Genomic DNA, 15,481 nt, shown 5'->3' on the forward strand with positions numbered 1-15,481 from the left:
GTAATGAGATTCCTGGGGTACACCACCCGAATTTGAGTTGAGGGATAGAGCAAGGAGGGAATTGCCCTCATGTCACACATGCAATGTCTCCCTGTGAGGCAGCCAGGCAGGTAGGCTTCTCCAGGCTCATGGACATCATCGGTCCCACTTCACACCGTGGTGAAGCCAGCAATGTGCTTACCCTGCTCAGAGAACCCATAATGCAATTAACATCTATTAAATCCAAGCTGTGTGCAGGACGCTGTGCAGGAACACAGCGAATTGACAAGTAACTCCAGAAGCTGAACCTACTTTTTGTCCTCAGCCTCAAAGATCAAAACTAAGGGGTGCTTGGGTGGCTGAGTCAGTTAAGCATCTGACTCTGGATTTTGATTCAGGTCATGATCTCATAGTTCATGAGATTCAGCCCCATGTCAGGCTCTATGCTGACAGCACGGAGCCTGCTTGGAATTCTAACTCTCCTTCTCCCTGCCCTTTCCCCACTCACACACACTCTCAATAAATGATAGATGATAGATAGATAGATAATAGATAGATAAAACTTTTTTTAAAAAACCCATTATTTAAAAGAAAAGAAATGAAATGAGTCCAATCCCATTCACACTTCCGCAACACATATGCATGGCTCTTTTCTTTGCATTCAGTCATTTTCCATTTTAGTGATTTGATGTTCTGACTCACAAATAAAAGTAAAAGTCTCTCTGCAGGAACCAGAATGGTTCTTAGAAGTTTCCAATAGCCAAAATACACACTGGAAAAGCTTACTCTGACCCAGTACCCAGTAAGTGCTGCCTCTAAATGCCTACTGACGGAAAATGTTCACTTTTCCATTTCCTTTGTTCATTGTTCAGTGAATATTTATTGAGCATTTATTGAACGCTTATTGTTATGCTAGGCATTACAGATACTGACGTGAAAGAGATGGTCCTTGGATCCCAAAAAGCCCACTGAATACACCAATTAACCTGCATTCCTTTCCACCGAGGTATCATTCTACCAAATCAAAGCCACTCACCTGCATCTTTGCCACGTCGACACCTGTCAATGGCACCATGGATATGTTGTGTAAGAGCTGCACGATGACAGCAATGTTTCCCGGGATCCGGGGGGACTGCCGAATGTTCCTGATTACACAGGACAAATCCTTTGGACACTTTTCCATCAGCATGTCTGTGATGGTCTCAGACTTTCTGGCAAACTCATTTACTTCTGCATTTCCTCCTAACGTTTGGATCGAATATAAATTTGTCTAAGAAATGGCAAAAAGAAAGTTTTGACTATGTTACTTTTGTTTTGAATATAAAAGTACCTTTATGAAAATTGAGGACAGCCTTATCACACAATTGTATATTACACGGTGCTTTTCAATTTTACATCTTCAAAGTCACATTTGCTATGGAATAATTTGCCCAATACCAAGGAACATGAACAGAAAAGCGAAGTCCCAGCTTCCCAGCTGTCTGCTCCTTAATCCCCTCCTTCCAGAAAGTAAATGTTATCTTTCGCATGCCTTCAGACCCTTCTGTGTTTATACATTGTATATATGGCCTATGCACATAGATACATTTCTAGTGCCATTTAAGCTTATTTTTAATATTCCTGAGGGGCAAAGCATGAGACACGAACATATTTTAAAAATAAAAATTCTGAACTAGATTTGGATGATTCAACTGACACCGAGACCAAAGAATGGCTAAAAACAATGACAAACAGTACCTCCTACAGACTCGGGCTCTGGGGCCCACACTTCAGTGCAGGAGTGACAAACATGGCCCCCGACTGGCTGCCTTTTTTTTTTTTTTTTTTGTAAAAAAAGTTTTATTGGGACCCAACCTGCTCATTCGTTTAAGTATTGTCTATGGCTGCTTTCATGCTACAATGTCAGGGTTGAGTACTCGCAACAGAGGCCCCTTGACCCACAAGGACTAAAATATTAACTATCTGGCCCTTGACAGAAAAAAAAAAATTGCCAGTCCTCAGTCTGGAGGACCCCTTTCTGGCCTCTCTAGTCCGCCCTTCACAGGACAAAAAGTCTGCATGGGCCTAGAGGATATGCCTACTCAGAACTCATATGCCTGTACCTAGACACTCAAATCCCCTCCTCACCAGCCTCAAGTCCACTTCCAGGGCCTTGATGGGCCTTTTCCCCTAAGTCTATGCTACCAAGGATGGACCATGCCACCGTGGTGCCCACCACTAGGCCCTGTTTTCAGGGCTATGAACATGTGGCCTTGGCTTTCCACCACACTACAGGTGCAGGATGGAATCTGCGATGGGAGGCCAGCAGAATATCTTTTACTTAGCTGTCTGTAAGTTTGGTTATAGTGTCTAGATATTAAAACGTATGGTTTGCGGCTCTCTGTGTGTATCTTTGCATAGGTCCCTCAAATTAATGGTGGGCCTGATGATAGACACCCTGGAGAGGGCGGCCTTTTGAAGTCTGATCAGGGACTTCAGATGAAGCACCCAATGGCACTACCCCCGGCCACATTCAAAACCACTGAATGGGGATGCTTCTAGGACTGAAGAGATGCTAAAACATTGACTCCTCGGAAGGATTCAGGAGCTGAACTTCAGAAAAAGTAAAGCCTCTACTAGAAGAAGAGTAAAAAGGGGGTCACTGGGTGGCTCAGTTGGTTAAGCATCCAACTTCTGCTCAAGTCTGATCTCACCATTCATGAGTTTGAGCCCCACATTGGGCTATGTGCTTACAGCTCAGAGCCTGGAGCCTGCTTCAGATTCTGTGTCTCCCTCTCTATCTGCCCCTCCTCCACTCGCACTCTGTCTCTCTCTCTCTCAAAAATAAATAAACATTTAAACCAAATTAAAAAAAAAAGTAGAGGAGCAAATGAAACAAAAAGAGAAAAAAAGTATTTGTCCTGGTTTTATCAAAATTTGATTTTTAAAAATGTATAATTACTTAAGTGTATATGGAAATGTGATCATTTGTTTGATGATGAAGTCCTTCCTTTAGGTCAGCTTGCTTCTCATGCTTTACTGAGCACAGAAATCACCTGAGGATCTTGATAACATGAAAATTCAGATTCAACAGGTCTGAGATGGGGTCTGAATTCTGCATATCTAAACGGTCTCAAGGTTGCCCGTCTAGCTGCTGGTCAGCGAAGGCTACATTGAGTGTCACAGCTCCACATTAGAAAGCTAAAAGCTGGGGCGCCTGGGTGGCTCAGTCAGTTAAGCGTCCAACTTTGCCTCAGGTCATGACCTCACAGTTTGTGAATTCAAGTCCCGCATCGGGCTCTGCACTATCAGTGCAGAGCCTGCTTGGGATTCTCTCTCCCTCTCTCTCTGCCCCTTCCCCATGTGCACTCTCTCTATCTCAAAATAAATAAATAAATACATATATACATAAATAAATAAATAAAAATATTTTAAAAAGCTAAGAACAAAGATGGAGAAGTAAGCCATGATCCTTCTAGAAAGCTCTTCTGGCTCTGATCTGAGGATCAGTTTTCTTTGTGTCATGAAGCATGTGGGAGATCAGAGCACAAACATTTAGATGTCCACAGTGAGAATATCCCTTTTTGTGCAGAGAGAGAGAAGATGAGCATGTGTTTATGGATTCGCGTACAAACGCACTTGCCTACCAACCCTGCCTTGTGCTCACCCTCTCTCTTACTGACCGTGCAATGCATTGCTAATTTGGATCTCCACTCTGTGTTTGAGAGAAAGGATATTACCTCAAAGATGTTGAAGGCATTAAGAGTCTGACAGGTTTCAGTGATCTTGCGCCATTTCTTTTGCCTGCAGGAAAACCCCACGTTTCCCTGAGTGTCTGGAGGGCAAGGTTGACTGCAGTGGGTGTTGTCCACACACGCGCCATCACATACACCTGGGGAAACAAAAGGTATGAGTATCAGATGGAGAGGTTGGGGCTCTGGGCTGCATGGGTCAATCACCAAGATGTGAACACAGTGAGGACACATAAACCCTGCGGACATCAGGTGTGCTTTCTTTGCAAAGTGGAGGAAGATTGAAATAGATCAGTGATTGTCATATCATTTCAGTGATGAACACCTATTGCTTCCAACAAAACCTTATCCAGAACTCAAACATATAAAACAGATCAACGTGGAACTATCCCAGTTGAAGCGAGAAACTGGAGCCTGTGTTCAGTCTGCTAGGTCTGTCATGCCCCACAGAAACCCCCTGGACACCTTCTAGAACCCCTCCAGCTTCCCAGAACATAGTATAGAAGATGGGAGAAGGCTCCCAACTCCAGAACTTCATAATGAGTTTTGTTATCAATGAGTTCTCACAGACCTGTTAATAGCCGTTGTTCTGGTCTGAGTTGGCTCAATTGGAAGAGTTTATGGCAAAGAACTCTCAGGCCAGGAGGGAGAGAGGGTGCTTGAAGGAGAAGGGAGCAGGGGTCAAAGGTACAATATAATAGGGGAAAAATAAACAGTCCAAATGCAAGCCAACAAGGTCTCGCGTCTGCCATGCCATGAAGAGAGGGCTGAGCATGGCTCTCTAGTACAATAATAAAAACATAAAAACTTCCATTTGATGACTAAGCGCTGTCAACATACCGTACGGCCTGGCAGACATCTTCTCCTTGCTTTTGTCAGCAACCTAGAAAGGGAAAATCAAAATTCACATGAAAATTAAGTGTTGATATGCCACCCCAAGGATTCATGTTAGTCACAGCTAACAGCCACATCGGGCTCAGCTCTGATGCCAAGATGTCTCCAAACGTTGACATCACAACTCATGGCCCAATTTTCTCATCAGCCTGGATGGCTTTCTGTCCCACTGTTACTCAGCAGGAGCTCCCTGGCAAGAAGGATCAACATTCTATCCAGGAAATACACCAGGAGCAAAGGTGAACTCAGTGGAGACTAATGAAGGTTAGGCTGTGGAATCCCTTGTGTGTAAGGGCCCCCTCCATGCACTGAGAGAGGGTCTAGCAATGTGGTCACATGGTCATATATTTTCTTAAACTTTCAAAAGCAAAATAGCTTCACCACCATCTGTTCAGACCACTATTTTTTGCCACCCCACCTTTCCTCCCTTCACACTCTCCCTCATTTTGGATAGCCCTAGAGAGGCTGTAGCTATTTACAGAACCTGGAGAAGTAGAAGTTGAATTGGGGATACATCTAGTTTGAATTTAATAGCATGTATTTATGTAATCTGCAGTAATTAGCACATTACAAGGAGAACATCAAACCATAAGTGGTATTTACTCTAAGAGTATTTACAACTAGTTATAGAACAAGAAAATTCTAAGTATTCTGGACACTTTTCAGGTCATATGTGAAAGAAACTCATTAGATATTTTCCTAGGCTTGACAAAAGTCTTACATTTTTACATGGCGTTACTAATAATGAAATGAGAAGCTAAAAGATATTCTTATAAGCAAGCAGTAATAAAAACAAATTGAATCAGCAATGCTAGAGTGAAAACTGCATATTTTTTCTATTTTCTCTATAAAAAATATTATAAAATTATTGGCATGCAAGTATGCAGCCAAAAATGTAGAGACAAAAATGCAGGCAGTTCATTAATTAAAACTTTGTTATTTTATTCTTTCTCATTGCCAAGTAGTATTCCGTTTATATATAAACTGCATCTTTTTTTTTATGTTTTATTTATTTCTGAGATTGAGAGAGAGAGAGAGAAAGAGAGCATGAGCAGGGGAGGGTCAGAGAGAGAGGGAGACTCCAGGCTCTGAGCCGGCTGTCAGCACAGAGCCAGACGCGGGGCTCAAACCCACGAACCATGAGATCATGACTTGAGCCAAAATCAAAAGTCAGATGTTTAACCGACTGAGTCACCCAAGCACCCCTCTATTCTTTTTCTTTAACAAAACTCTCTTCAAATATTGTTTCTCCTTATCACGAGCATTTCCCAGCTCTCCTGATTAAAAACCCCTCTCTATCCCACCCATTCATATGTGATATGTGATTATGTGCCTCCCACTAAATGCCATTAAGTATCTCCCAGTCATTGTGACATCCCTCACCACCCCCACATTTTCAAGTGGGCCTCTACGGAAGTAGCGCTGCCCAGTTATGAGCAATGAAAGTCTTCACCATCAAATGATATGAAAAAAATAAGAGTTTATCACCCTTAAATCATTTGAGCCTCATTGTATCTCGAGGGGAAAGTAGTTTGCACATCAAAAGGAAAAAAGTTCGAGACTATTAGCTGAAACAGGTTTTGGTTACCTATAGCTATAATTTCTTCCGGCTGGACCACTAGCTCCTCCCTACACTTGAGTCCAGATAACTACAAGCCACCTGAAAGATGGGTCTTCATTTCCGTTTGCTCTCTCACCACCAGTTCCATCTCCCTCCGCCCTTTGCTTACCTGGGATAACGTCCTGCAAGACTCTGTGCGCCAAAGCAACACTAAGCAGTATAGCAAAAGCATGGGAGTCGTCATCTTGCACACCGCTGCCTTTATTGTTTCTATAAAAATAAATGAAAAAGCACAGTGTCTCCAATCTGAAGCTTTCGAAGTCTCTCGCTGCCATCAGCCTAAAAGTCTGGGTTCTGTCCTTGGTGCTGTCAGCTCGGACTCCTCTGTCCCCAAGGTGGTGCCCCTGTGGCCTCCCATGGACCTCACGAGAAGGCTGCAGGTGTGAACGGCTGGAGCCAGGAAGCACATGACACCCAATGTAGGAATCCTTCCAAGGGAAGCTGCCTGTTGGGGTGTAATGAATAATAGCCCGCGTTCAGGGATCCAGAAGGATGGTTCACTCCCTGGGTTAGGCAGGCCTGAGAAACATGTGGGTGGCTGTGGTGAAAGCCAGGTTGGGGTGCCTCTGTGCAGACTCAGCCCAGAAATACCTTTTGAAGGAGAGTAAGCACCAGGCTTGGCCTATTATCTCACTCCCACCTGACTCTGGAGCCGGATTTTTGTCAGTAGGGAGCAAACTTCCAAACTGATCTTAGACAAGTCCTACTATTGTTATTTCTGCCAAAACCGATCTCAAAACTAAAATGATTCCTTGGCACCTAGCATAGCTCTAAAAACATGGTGATGCCCACAATAGACCCATTAAGGAGAGAGGAAAGAAGAGAGGGAGGTGAGGTAGGCAGGAAACGCTGTTGATTTACCTCAGATCTGTGCTCTATGGACGACTCGGATGAGTTGAACTTTTTAATAGTAAATTGTCATAATTTTAATATTATTTTCATGTTGGGTGAAATCCTCTTTGAAATGTATTTGATCTTTCTTTCATTTCAGACGGCAGGGTTCAGAAGACTTGGATGTCATCAAGAAAGGCCAGGAGCTTTTGCAAAGGTTGATATTTGCTGTTTGACCATTTCTGGCCAGAAAGGAATAACTTTTATCCTATTCGTGCGTAATTCCGCAGCAAACAGTGCCATTACCTTAAAGACTAGGCAAAATGTCTTTTTAACTTTATTTCCTGTGTTGAAATACTTACCTAACTGAAATTCCACTGAAATCCAAAGGTTATTTAAAATATTGTAAAATATTTACAGGAGCGCCTGGGTGGCTCAGTCAGTTAAGCGTCTGACTTTGGCTCAGGTCATGATCTCACGGTTCGTGGGTTTGAGCCCCATGTCTGGCTCTGTGCTGACAGCCAGCTCAGAGCCTGGAGGCTGCTTCAGATTCTGCATCTCCCTTTCTCTTTGACCCTCCCCAATCACGCTGTCTCTCTCTCTCTCTCATTCTCTCTCTCTCAGAAATAAATAAAACATTTAAAAAAATTTTTTTAATAAAAAATAAATAAAATATTTTACATTGCCTGTTTCAGCCTCTTTCAGTGGTTTTCTAATTGTGAAGCTAACGACCAACCTCTTTCTACTTATGTGCAGTCTCTTTATTTTACTAGAAATGGAATCATGGCCTCTTGAAAAGAAGAAAAGTCACCATTCTGCTTTTAGCTGTATTGATATATTGCATTTCTATATATATTTTTATTGTATTATAAAAAATTTTACATAATGGAGCAACTGGGTGGCTCAGTTGGCTAAGCGTCCAACTCTTGATTTTGGCTCAGGTCATGATCTCATGGTTCGTGAGGTTGAGCCCCAAGTCGGGCTCTGAGCTGACAGTGTGGACCCCACTTGGGATTCTCTGTCTCCCTCTCTCTCTACCTCTCTCCTGCTCGCTCTCTATTTCTCTCTCTCTCTCTCAAAAATAAATAAATAGTTTAAAAAATTCACATAATAAACAATGCTGTGATGTAAAAAAAGAAAAAAAGAAAAATAGGCTTTCAGCTGAAGGTCCCTAGTTCTTTAAGCACAAGAATTAAGCTGTTACTCATCACTTTTAAGTATATTTAGTTGCAACCCAGATGGACATACAATTTCAAGTAAATTTCAGTCATGTTGGCATCTTTTTTTCCAAGTCTTCCAAATGGATAAAAATTCAGTATGAAAATCATGAAAATGTCTTACCACAATTATCACCAATGCAGTGACTGCTTTGGGTAAAATCATAAAAATTTTTAAAAAATTAAAGCCACTGATGAATTTGTTAACATAATTTTCATAAAATCTGAACATGAGTCCATGTTTTTCTGATTTACATTAATTTAATTTAATTTAATTTGTTTAATGTTCATTTTAGTTTTGAGAGAGACAGAACACAAACGGAAGAGAGGCAGAGAGAGAGGGAGACACAGAAGCCAAAGCAGGTTCCAGGTTCCAAGATGTCAGCACAGAGCTGGGGCTCAGACTCATGAACGTGGGGCTCAAACTCACAACCCCACGTTGTGAGATCATGAGATCATGCTGGACGCTTAACTGACTGAGCCATCCACGTGCCCCTATTTTATTTTATTTTAAGTAGGCTCCACGCCTACTGTGTGGGTTGAACTCACAGCCCTAAGATCAAGAATCACATGCTTTACTGACTGAGCCAGTCAGGTGTCCCTCCATTAATTTTATGTTAAAATTCTCATCATACAGAATGTTTTCTCTTTAACTAAAACTACTTCTAAAAAATATTTCAAGAATGATACAAGACAACAAACTTGCGCTGTTTTGCCCAGACACTCAAATAGATTTTTTTAAAGGGATGGGAAGAAGTTGAATAACTAGATAAGGTCAACAAATCGATATGAAAACTACTCTTTGCTTAAAATTGTTAAGGTATTAGATTGAAAAAAAATCCTTATTTTATTGTCCTTTTGTTTTTAATTTTAAACATAGCTGTTTTAATGTTACCAATATGCATTTTGATTATTATTAACATTATCTTTATGTATGGCAAAATGAGCACTTTGTGTAATATGTGGTTAATGACCTTCATAGACTTTATAGTATGGACTTAAAAAAAAGTCAGGGGGGATGTTTATTTATTTTTGAGAGACAGAGAGAAAGACAGAGCACTAGTAGGAGATGGGCAAAGAGAGAGGGGGAGACACAGAATGGGAAGCAGGCGCCCGGCTCCAAACTGTCAGCACAGAGCCCGACATAGGGCTCGAACCCACGAACTGTGAGATCACAACCTGAGCCAGAGTCAGACATTTAACCAACTGAGCCACACAGGTGCCCCTGGACCTTTGTGACAGTTATGCTGCTATTAAATTTTGGAGCCCAGAATTTTCTAACAATTTCTTTGCTATCCGGGACTGGCTTGTCCTGGGGTGCCTGGGGACCACAAGACTGGAATGCTATCTGCACCCAAGTTTCAACAACAGTGGAACCTCTAAGTGAATTCTGAACTTTTCTTTAATTCTTTTACTTAAAAGAAACAGTTTCTAACGTTGGCTATTTTTGACATTTTGCTTATAAAACTGCTCTTTAAGTAAAGCGTACTGAAGTAAAATCAATTTTCTCCCAGACTTGCTGATGTCAAACCATAGTCATTAGCTCTTTTTCGAATCCTGTGAAAGCAAAAAGTCTGGAAGCAGACAAAAGCATAGGGGCAAAACAGCAGCAAGGAGCCAGTCTTTGGACCCCCCACCGCCTCCCACCTTCCTACAATTTCTTTCTGTAAAGCTTCTGGTCTCCTTCCCCCAGGGCAGCACCACACCTTTCTGAAATGCAAGGGTAGCAGGAATGTAACTCTTTCGCTCTCAGACAAATGTTTATAAATGTTGGTTTTGTGTAGCCCCAAGCCCAAAAATTTGCTACAGTCATTTCAGAAAAGGCTTATCTCTCGAGAACATAGAACCTGAAAAAGTCATCTCGTGCAATTCACACACACACACACACACACACACACACACACACACACACACAAGAAGCGGCAATTACATCAGTACTGACATTTCACAAGATAAAACATGCCAAATACAAAATGTTATTTTTTTATTGTTTAGTTAAGAAACCACTTCCCTTCTCCTTTATAAAGAGGGAGGAGAAGGAGGAGAACAGTAAAGGGCACTGGTGACTCGGCTAGATCTGCAAAGAGATAATACTTCCAAAATGTCCCAGCTAGAACGTGTTTTCCCATTCTCTGCTGTCTGCTGTCCAAATCTGAACAAGGTGCTTAAGATGTTTAGTGTCTGTGTTTATTCAACAAACAGAAAATGCACTCCTCGTTTCCAAGCAATGTCCTAACAGCTCAGAATTAAACAACCACAAAGATAACTTCTTTCCCTGTCACCTCACCACCTTGGGGAAGCCACAGGCTAATGAGGCTTCTGAAGCATCTCGAAGGGTTTGGGAACTTGAATGGGCTTTGCTCCCTAGAAGACTTGCAGACTTTAGGAGCCAAAGCTAGTCAAATAGTCATGACCGCAAGGATTCCCAAGGCCCAAATTTCACAGAATGATTCTCATCTTTGTTAACAATTTAATTTCGAAATATCTCTTCCTATCTCTGTGTCACATTCCTCCAGCCCAAAGCCATATGGTGACTGATAACAGGCACGGCTCACTAATGAAAGACAAAGCAGGCAGGAACTACACGCTGGGACACGTTCTGTGTGCGGCTCCATCCGAAATAAACATTCGCCTAATTTAAACACACTCAGACACATCAGCGAGGGAGACCAGAGCTATTTTGTAATAGCTTGCTTAGGAAACAATAAATCTCGATTAGGAAAAAAAACAAAGGTATACTGGAGTACGAATCGTGACAATCACCAACAAAAGTAACCAAAAGTCCAGACAGAACTTTTATCAGGAGTATCTCAATCACCAGCAGTCAGCCAACCATCGGCGGCTATTACTTGCATAATTAGGTTTTATAGTGAATTGCTGAGGCTTCCGGAGAGATCCGCAAAGTGCTGTCAAAGTCCCCAAACAAACTGTGGGAATACTCTTGGGATGATCTCAGGGGTGGATGATCCCATTGCACCTGTCTGTCATTTAGCCACCCCACTGGTTTACCTCTAGTCACTCACCAATCCCATCCATCCCACCTGAATGCAGACATCGTGGAAGGGAAGAGGAAACTAAAACAAAGAGTCAGTCTGTTTACTCTGCGTCTGGCGATATGCCTGCATTAACTCTTTTACTATTACTATTATTATTGTATTTATTTTTGAGAGAGAGAGTTCACGCACAGCAGAGAGAAAGGGAGACTGAGAATCCCAAGCAGCCTCCAAGCCGTCAGCCCAGAGCCCCACACAGGGCTCAAACCCAGGAACTGAGAGATCATGACCTGAGCCGAAATCAAGAGCCTAACACCCAACCGACTGAGCCACCAAGGTAACCCTGCATTAACAGCTGGTGATCACCTTTAATGTCACCAAGTAGTTCTGTGCGATTGAAGTGATTTCACATTTTTATAAAAGTAAGGGGCTAAAAGTTGACCCTGCCCAACCTCACAGGTACTAAGTGCCATATTTGGGATTTGAACTCAGGTGTGTGATTTTTTTTAGGGGGTGGGGGAGGTATGTCATATGGCTTTTCTTTTCTTTTTTTCTAAATTTTTTAAATGTTTATTTATTTTTTGAGAAACAGAGAGAGACAGAGCACAAGCAAGGGAGGGGCAGAGAGAGAGGCAGACAGAATCAGACGCAGGCTCCAGGCTCTGAGCTGTCAGCACAGAGCCTGACACGGGGCTCAAACCCATGAACTGTGAGATCATGACCTGAGCCAAAGTCGGACGCTTAACGGACTGAGCCACCGAGGTGCCCCTCATATGGCTTTTCTAATAGAAGAAAGAGCTGATCTTTGTATGGGGTTAATTCTCTCAGGACATTTTCACATGTAACTTTCATCTTGCCATCATAAAATTTTATGAGTTAGGCAGAGAAGTCATCACTTTACTTCTTATCAAAGAAGAAACTGTGCAGAGACCAAGTTGCTTCCCCACAGTCGCACCCCAAGTTATTGGAAGACCCTGACTCTTTTCACCCCAATCCAGACTCTTTTAACTACATCTTTCTGTCCTTTCCTCCTTCTTGTCCTGAAGATATAAAAAGGCTGATCACCATCTCTAGCAACAACAACAACAACAACAAAAATATATATATGATAAATTGATTGATAGATGGTAGGTAGATCATAGACATCTATCCGATCGATCGATTGATCTATCAATAGATAGATAGATGATAGATAAATGAGAGATATCTAGGTTTAAATGACCTTACAGAAATTTATAAATTAAATAGAATTGCTTTCGGAACTACTTCTGTCCTTTTCCTGGGTCATGTCCCACACTGTGCCCAATTGCGCAGGCTCTTGCTATTGGCTGCAGTCTAAAATCTCCCTCCTTGGACAAAACTCCTCACTCTGAAGCAACCTTTCTCACATCAAGGGCCCCCTTTCCTAGGTCTTCGTCCTTCAGAACTCATTTGACTGACAAGAAGGAACGGTTAACCAACCAGATAAGCTGACTCCCAGTGATGTGAAAGTGAATACCAATGGTGATGGGATTTAGTCACCCCAGGGAAGTGTACATTTTAACAGGGATCTTCTAGAGGTAACCTCTCCCACAGTAGGAAATAAAGGCATGGACCCAGGTCAATAGGCTGGATTCTTAGGAGCAAGGATGGCTCTCCATGCCCCAAACCACGCCCACAGAGCTACCTACTCACATGTTTAGATGAGCCCTCAGTTTTCTCCTGAAACCCAATTTTTTTAAAATTTAAATCATTTTCATTGGTTTTCCCAAGCCTCACCCAGGTTCTCTAAACATTTTTGAACTGGCTGCTTTCATCCTTAGGCATGTAGGTTTCAAGCAGTGCTAAGTAATGGAGGGTTACTCATACCCAAAAGGTAAATGGTACACAGGGATGAAGGTGTGCAGAGGGTATCTACATCAAGCACTTGGGATAGGTGTGCCCTGAGAATCAGCTCCCTCGTGAGTCACCACAAAACCAAGGAGAGGATTTTTCTGACAGTCAGAGGCTGCCAGCATGAGTCAAAGAGATTATAAAAGTGTACAAAATTTGGAAAGGAATGCTGAAAAACCTGGTAAACCCAAATCATCGTAGCTCTGCAACACTTCTGGGACTCTATCGTATAGAAATAGCTGGTACAGAAAGAAGCAAGGATGCAAATTTGCTGATAGCACTTGTATATTAAGTAGCAGAGAAAGACAATATCAATGTCAAACAATAATGGAGGGGATAGGAAATTATGATAAATCTGTATAAAGGCATGTATAATATTTTGTAAAAACACAAGAAGGATACCGAAGTGTTAGCGACTACCAAAGAATGATAGAATAATTCTCCACATACTCCCGTGTCTCTATTCTTTATTTTCTACAATAATTAGATTTATAATTGGAGGAAAACAAACTTTTTAACATTGTGGCAGTTGGGGCGCCTGGGTGGCTCAGTCGGTTAAGCATCCGACTTCAGCTCAGGTCATGATCTCATGATTGGTGGGTTCGAGCTCCGCATCAGGCTCTGTGCTGACAGCTAGCTCAGAGCCTGGGCCTGCTTCCGATTCTGTGTCTCCCTCTCTCTCTGCCCCTCCCCTGCTCATGCTGTCTCTCTCTTTCTCTCTCTCTCTCAGAAATAAATAAAACATTTAAAAAAGTGTTAAACATTGTGGCAGAAAGAGCATGAAGTAGGTTGAAAGCCGAAAGATCTGTGTTCTTCCTCCAATTCTGTCATGATTCATTTTCTGAAATTTGGCAAGATCTATAACTTCGTTGAGCCTCGTTTCTTCATTCATTCAGAAAACATTTATCTTGGGTCTGTTTCATGCAAGTAAACTTTAGGGTCCAGAGACAGTTATGAAGATAAAGAAGACAAGGTCTTTGGGAATCTAAAGTCTAACTAAGGAAGATGGAAAATATAAACAGTATAAGTTAATGCTATAAGCATTCCCCTTGAGGTCTACAAAATATACTTTACAAACCTGTGGCAAAAAGTCATAAACTCTCCCTACGGGGACTTTGGGGAGCATCACAAACAAGGTGGCATTGGGTGTGGATCTTGCCAGAGGGTAGGGAAGAAAAGCATTCCAGACAGAGATATAGTAGGTCCAAAGCAGGAAGTATGAAACAGCCAGGTGTGTTCGGGGATGATTGGGAAGGTCACAAAGTTGAAACATCAGGCGTGTGATGGGAAAGCTTATATGTAGCTCATCAGCTCTGCTGCTCTGATGCCAAAATGAGGTGGGTTATGTGCCACAGTAAAGCAATGGGATTCTTCCACGGACAATGAGAAGCTATCAAATCCTTTAATGACAGCATCAGATGTCACTTAAGAAAATTATTCTGGGGGCGTCTGTGTGGCTCAGTCAGTTTAGTGTCCAACTTCGGCTCAGGCCATGATCTCACCGTTCGTGAGTTCGGGCCCTGCATCGGGCTCCGTGCGGACAGCTCAGAGACTGGAGCCTGCTTCGGATTCTGTGTCTCCCTCTCTCTCTGCCCCTGCCCTGCTCGCACTCTGTCTCCCTCTGTCTCTCAAAAATAAATAAACATTAAAAAATATTTTTTAAAAAACAGAAGAAAATTATTCTGCTAACAGTGAAGAGGGTAGGAAAGAAGGCAGCGATGAGGGCCAGGAAACCAGAGGAGAAGCCGTTCCTTAATCCAGGTGAACGATCATAAAGTCATGGCAATGGCATTCAGATGGATTCAAAAGAACTCATTGACCAAAAGTGCAAGAAAAAGGAGCAAAGAAGTGAATACTATTAAAACTTAGGTTTAGAAGAGTGGGCAAAAGTTTAGGAAAGAAAGCATAGCAGACAAAAATGGTAGCACAGAAAAACATCATGTGGATGTTTCTAGGCTAAGCATCTGGGTGAGTTTGGAGGACCTTAATCAAGAGAGGAAGTACAGAAGGAGAAGCAAGTCTGAAAGAGACGAGAAATAAATGAGATAGCTGAGCTAATATTTAGGTAGTTACATACCTGGAAAAATTTGTCTCGAGATTTATGTATTTCCAATTTCCATGAATGTGAATTTTCTCCCAAAGCACTTCTATCATCTTTCAGCTTCCAATAGTCCCCAGCATTTTTCTCTATAAAAGCCATGCTACTGTCACGGCTGTGAATCACCTGGGGGCCTAATGCTTTATCCCTCTGCAAAAGTGTCCCAGAGCTGTGTCATCATGGGATGGAAGACACAGAAGTGAAGAAGCCCAGCATAAAAATGCATACTAGAGGCACCTGGTTGG

General features: G+C 42.2%; 1 protein-coding gene across 1 annotated transcript in view; it reads right to left on the reverse strand.

Moving 5' to 3' along the window:
• The window catches only part of ADGRF2 (adhesion G protein-coupled receptor F2), a 46,830-nt gene that overhangs the window by 18,924 nt on the left and 12,425 nt on the right, over window positions 1–15,481 (reverse strand). The window contains exons 5-10 of the mRNA XM_039231122.1: window positions 15,216–15,405; window positions 9,790–9,847; window positions 6,335–6,435; window positions 4,551–4,593; window positions 3,699–3,850; window positions 1,016–1,249 (exon numbers count right to left, since the gene is read on the reverse strand). Of these exons, the coding sequence (XP_039087053.1) occupies window positions 1,016–1,249; window positions 3,699–3,850; window positions 4,551–4,593; window positions 6,335–6,435; window positions 9,790–9,847; window positions 15,216–15,405 (778 nt within the window). The remainder of the gene's footprint in view (window positions 1–1,015; window positions 1,250–3,698; window positions 3,851–4,550; window positions 4,594–6,334; window positions 6,436–9,789; window positions 9,848–15,215; window positions 15,406–15,481) is intronic.

Source organism: Hyaena hyaena, unplaced genomic scaffold, assembly GCF_003009895.1.
Source record: "Hyaena hyaena isolate Hyena2069 unplaced genomic scaffold, ASM300989v1 scaffold_55, whole genome shotgun sequence".
NCBI lineage: Eukaryota > Metazoa > Chordata > Mammalia > Carnivora > Hyaenidae > Hyaena > Hyaena hyaena.